The following is a 5,052-nucleotide window of genomic DNA, read 5'->3' as shown; positions in this document are numbered from 1 at the left end:
CCTATAAGATAGAAAACAAAACAAAAAACTTAAATTAGATTTTTTTTTTTTGGAAAAAAAAAAAAATGCCAAGAGCAGGAGACAAATATTTAAAATAACTCAGAAAACCCGTTTTCCATTTTTTTCTTTATATATCCTTAAGTTTTTTTTTTAAGCGCTCTCTAAGAGTGAGCAGCAGGTCATTAGTCCAGCCACCTGAGTAAGTTTTATTTATTGTATTTTTTACTGTGGAGACTTTACCACACACACCTCACTATTCTTCTCCCTCCTCCTCCTCTTCCTCTTCTCCCATTTCCTCTTCCTCTTCATCCGCCCAGCCATCGTGCTGAGCATCGGGTGAGTGGACGCCCTCCGGGTGACCTCTGTCTGTCTCTCTGGCTCCTTGCAGCTCTAACCCTCGGAGCAGGAGGCCGGGGAAGCCTTGCAGCTGGTGGGAACCGAGGTGGGCGAGGGCCTGAAGGGCCAGGGACCTCTCCCGCCCGTCCTCGTCCATCAGCGGGGGACCGGCCCCGGACCCGTTTCCCCCGCTCAGCAGCATCCTGTGGCCCAGGAATGCGGAGGAGTGGGCCTCGAGGGAGGGAGGCTCCAGGAGGCCTCCGTCCCCTCTGCCCTCCTCCGCGTGGCCGTGGCCGGGACCACGTCGGGGCCGGCGGGTGCGCACCTCCAGGCAGCTGTGGCCCTTGCGGTGACGCTGGAGGTGGTCCTCGCGGGCGAAGGCTTTGTGGCAGAGCGGGCACTCAAAGGGCCGCGCCCCGCTGTGCAGCGACAGGTGGTTCTTGAGGTCGTAGGAGTGCAGGAAGCGGGCGGGGCAGTGGATGCATGAGTAAGGGCGCTCACCCGTGTGCTTCCTCATGTGGATCTTCAACTTATCGTTCCTGGTGGAGAGGGATGGTGGGGAGGGTGAAGAAAATAATAAAAAAGAAATGGTGAGACATGATACAATTATATGAATATAATGATGAATTCATGCATGTTGGATGGGTTCTGTACCGGGTGAAGCGCACGCCACAGGCGGAGCACTGGAAGGGCTTTTCTCCAGTGTGCGTTCTCATGTGCCGGGGAAGTTTTCCTGCCCCGTGGATAATCTTTTGACAGACCGGACACTGCTGGGGGGTCTGAGACTTTCTTTTCCTACCTCCTCCAACCCCGGACAACACCCCCCCTCGCTCCCCTGCAGAGGCAGGCATGGAGGGGGTCGTCATCCGTACCTCCTTGACGAATCCCTCCATCTCCTCCTCCTCCGAGAGCCTGTCGGTGGAGGGCGGGACATGGGGAGGAGGGCGGGCGATAAGAGGGCGCTCTTGCTGCCACTCCAGACCTCCGTTCAGCGCTGTCGCCCTTCCCGGCTCTCGGACCCCCATGGGGTCCCCGTTCTGCCTGGCTTTGGGGTGATGCTGCTCTTCCTCCTCCTCTGGACTCGGGGGTTGGGTGGAGGGTCGGGAGCGGAAGCCGTCGTGCAGAGGTGAGAGGTGAGAGACGGGAGGCGTGGGAGTAGGGTTTGCACTTGTGAGCAGTGACCCAAATTTCTTCATCTTCTTTCTGTCCGTCTTTCTCCTGGACCCTTTCTCCGCCACTTTCTCTCCCTCGAGCTTTCTCTCCCTCTCCCTCTCCCTCTCGGCTTGGTAGGCTCGCTCTTCTGCCGCCTCCGCCTCCGCCTCCGCCTCCCCCGTCTCCCCCAGGATGTCTCTGCATGCATCGGCGACACACTGGATGCCCAGGAGCTGAGCGGCTCGCAGCACGTCCCTCATCCCCGAGCTGCGGATGGTGAGCGTGGCCGTGTAGGCGAACTCCAGCAGGGCGTCCAGGGCGTCGGGAGCGACGCAGTCCAGCTGGCACACGCTGAAGCCTCCTCCGCCTCCTCCGCCTCCTCCACCCGCCCCGACGCCCCCACCGTGCAGGCCCGCCTCCTCTGCTCCGAACAGCCGTCGGAAGTAGAGGCTGACGGCGGCCATGACGGAGCGATGAGTCGGGTAGTGAGCGCCACGGGAGGTCAGAGTGAGGTCGCACAGAAGCCCCGCCCGTCTCTGGTCGTTGAGGCGGGACAGGAGCTCGTTGCTGTGCTCCGGGAAGGGGATCCCAATAAGACCGTCCTCTCCTGGAAACATCGCAACCTGCGGGAAGGAAGCGAGGGGTGAACTAAAGGTTAGTTGTGACATACATGACCATCCATATCCATATCCATAGCTTATGCATTTCTGGCTTGATTATGATGACCAATGGCTCTTTTTATACTTTAACCAGCGATCATCTATCCCGTGGAGCATTTTACGGTTGAATCCAGTCTGCAGCTGAATTCCCAATGAGGATACATTGAAATTCAGAGAGGTTGTTTTATGGTCTTGGATGAAAACATGGGGTCCGATAGTGAAAGTCACGTCGATAGGTCAGAGACTTCTAGGTCACTTCATACAAAAATATACAACCAAATAATTATAAAAGAATTCCCAATTTGAACTTAATAGTAATCTACTTCATATAGTAGTCATGAAATACTTTTGGTTACCTGAAAAAAGGGAATTGTGCATAAAACGGGTTGTTATTTCAAAGTTCTGGAACCAATATTCAGAATTACTCTCAAATCGAAGCAGACAGTTTGAACTTTAAGCTCATAATAATATTAATTGATTTGATTGTTAATTTAAACAATTAGAGTTCAGAGCCAAAACAACCGAAAACCGCCGTGTCACCATCCGATTATTTGAGGTCAGCACTGTATATGAATTACCTAAGTGAACCGTAGTCTCTCTTTGTGTTTTCTAGGAATGAGTGCACTCCCCTCTCTCCTCTCGGGGAGCCAGTTAAATACTTTATATACTTTGGTTTTGCAGGGCAGTCATTAGCTTGAGTTGCACAAGGCCTTCGCCCTTCGCATGAGGCACATTTTTAACAGGGGCTTAACTCATACACCCCCCCCCCCCCCCCCCCCTTATCCTTCCCCACCGCCCTGTCCTTTCCCCCCCAGATTACTAAATCGGGAGGAGGTGATTTTAGTCGGCGAGATTGGGGCGGGGGGAGCAGAGAGAGAGAGAGAGAGAGAGAGAGAGAGAGAGAGCGAGAGAGAGCGACAGAGTGGGCGAGAGTGATAATGCAAAGAGTAATAGTGGTTAAAGAAAGAGGACGACAGAATAACAAGGCGGCGGATATTAACGACGTGGAAGAAATGTGGGGGCTTGCGTGAAGTAGTGTAACCAGAGGGCAGTCGGTTAATTCTCAGGTATTCTCGCCTACATTAGCCCCTTTGATTAACCGGCCTTGAAAAGGGACAGAGGGACAAACTAGAGAAGAGGAAAGGAAAGGGGGAGAGGAACAAGGAAGAGAGCGTAAGAGAGAGAGAGAGAGAGAGAGAGATGGAGGAAGTGACGAGATAAAGGAGGTTAAAAAGAACAGCGGGTGTAAGAATGAGGAAGAAAATAAGAATGAGATGAAACGCCTACATGGGTAAAATATAAGACCTTTCACAAAAGGGCGTGAATATAACGTGCAATTTGCTTTTGGTCTCATGAAGATTGGAGACGAACAAGATTTAAAATATAAAATTTGAACAATACTTTTTTTCCCTCCCCTTTTGAAATGGTGCGATCTAGCGCTGCCAATTTTGTCCCTCTTCTTGTCTCTCCGTTTGAAGGAGGGAGGTCTGGTTGTAACAAGGACCCAGTGACTCCTCCACCTCCGCCCCTCCGCTCGCTCAACAATATCTCTCACACACCTGAGCGGACCAGATTTTCCACAAACAACCCACTCTGCAGATCCCCCCCTCCTTCTCCTTTATCTCCCTCCCATAGCAACCGGCAGCCCCCTGGCCATCCAATAATAGTCTTTACATCGTGCCCAGAGGGCTCTGCACAACAACAGCGCATCCACCTGACTAACCTGCTTCAAAACACACCCTATTAAATACACACATGACAACTTATGCTCTCTCACACACACACACACACACACACACACACACACACACACACACACACACACACACACACACACACACACACACACACACACACACACACACACACACACACACACACACACACGCCAATCTCTTGGCTCCCCCACCTCCCATTGTTAGACTGAGCTTGTGGTCTGATCTTAATGCCAGCCAGTAGATTTGACACACGCAAGCACGCACGCACGCAAGCACGCACGCACGCACGCACGCACGCACGCACGCACGCACGCACGCACGCACGCACGCACGCACGCACGCACGCACGCACGCACACACGCACACACGCACACACACACCCCACCATATGGGTGGGGTGTAACGACACTTAAAAACTCAAGCACTTTTCCTTCAAAGTCTTTTTAGAAATTCCCGAGCCGTTGGTTCTTCCCCGTGCAATCTGTGTCGTCCTAGATCACGCCCCGGTCCCAAGTCGGCGAACGCGGTGGATCTGGAAGGTCTGGATCATCTCACCCTACCTTGCACATTTTCATCGGCAGAGGCACGGTCGACTGCAGGCGAGGCGTGCGGTGGTTCATGGCATCAGTCTTTGGCCCTCTAGATGTCCTCTCCCGCTTTCGTTTCTTTTTCTGAAACCGTGCTTCCCCTCCTCTCTCTCTCTCTCTCTCTCTCTCTCTCTCTCAATCCCCCTCCCCACCCCACCACCCTCCTCCTCCTCCTCCTCAATCCCCCTTTCAAGCAAAGAAGTTGACTCTCGGTTTGGAAGTCTTAGAGGTCTGGGTTAGGCGTTCATCCTTGGGGAGGTCTACCTATTATGCGTCCTCGCTCGCTCTCTTCCTGTCGTATGAAAATAGGGCGCACGGTGACGGAGAAAGATTGCCAGATACCAACCCCCCCCCCCCCAAAAAAAAAAAAAAAAAAAAAAAAAAAAAGTCGCCTACGCGTCCCCTCTCTCGCTCCCTCTTCAAAATGCAACGGCCGATTTCGGAAATTAAAACTTTCCGATAAACACCAGTTCCTGCCCTACCTGCAGCTCCGCACAGCGGCCCTGTTCCTGCTGCCGGAGGAAGCCATGGCGGCACGGCATTTTAAAATTAAAAACACCCTGCTCTTGATTTAGCTGTCTTCATGTGTACAACACATGA

General features: G+C 52.8%; 1 protein-coding gene across 1 annotated transcript; it reads right to left on the bottom strand.

The window, feature by feature from the left end:
• Positions 1-238: 238 nt before the first annotated feature.
• On the bottom strand, positions 239-4,464 carry zbtb7b (zinc finger and BTB domain containing 7B). The gene is made up of 3 exons (XM_080006165.1): positions 4,426-4,464; positions 991-2,111; positions 239-875 (listed from the first exon to the last, which is right to left on the bottom strand). Exons 1-3 carry the CDS (start codon positions 4,438-4,440, stop codon positions 254-256), a joined length of 1,758 nt encoding a protein of 585 aa, XP_079862291.1. The 5' UTR covers positions 4,441-4,464; the 3' UTR covers positions 239-253.
• Positions 4,465-5,052: the final 588 nt, after the last annotated feature.

Source organism: Zeus faber (genome assembly GCF_960531495.2).
Source record: "Zeus faber genome assembly, chromosome: 8".
NCBI classification, from domain to species: domain Eukaryota; kingdom Metazoa; phylum Chordata; class Actinopteri; order Zeiformes; family Zeidae; genus Zeus; species Zeus faber.
The sequence above is the reverse complement of the archived record's forward strand: the minus strand, read 5'-3'. Positions and strand labels throughout refer to the sequence as shown.

Excerpts from the sequence above, each read along its gene's own strand:
- zbtb7b (XM_080006165.1), bottom strand. Across the intron at positions 876-990 it reads TGTGGCGTGCGCTTCACCCG|GAACGATAAGTTGAAGATCC; the intron begins GTACAGAACCCA and ends CCTCTCCACCAG.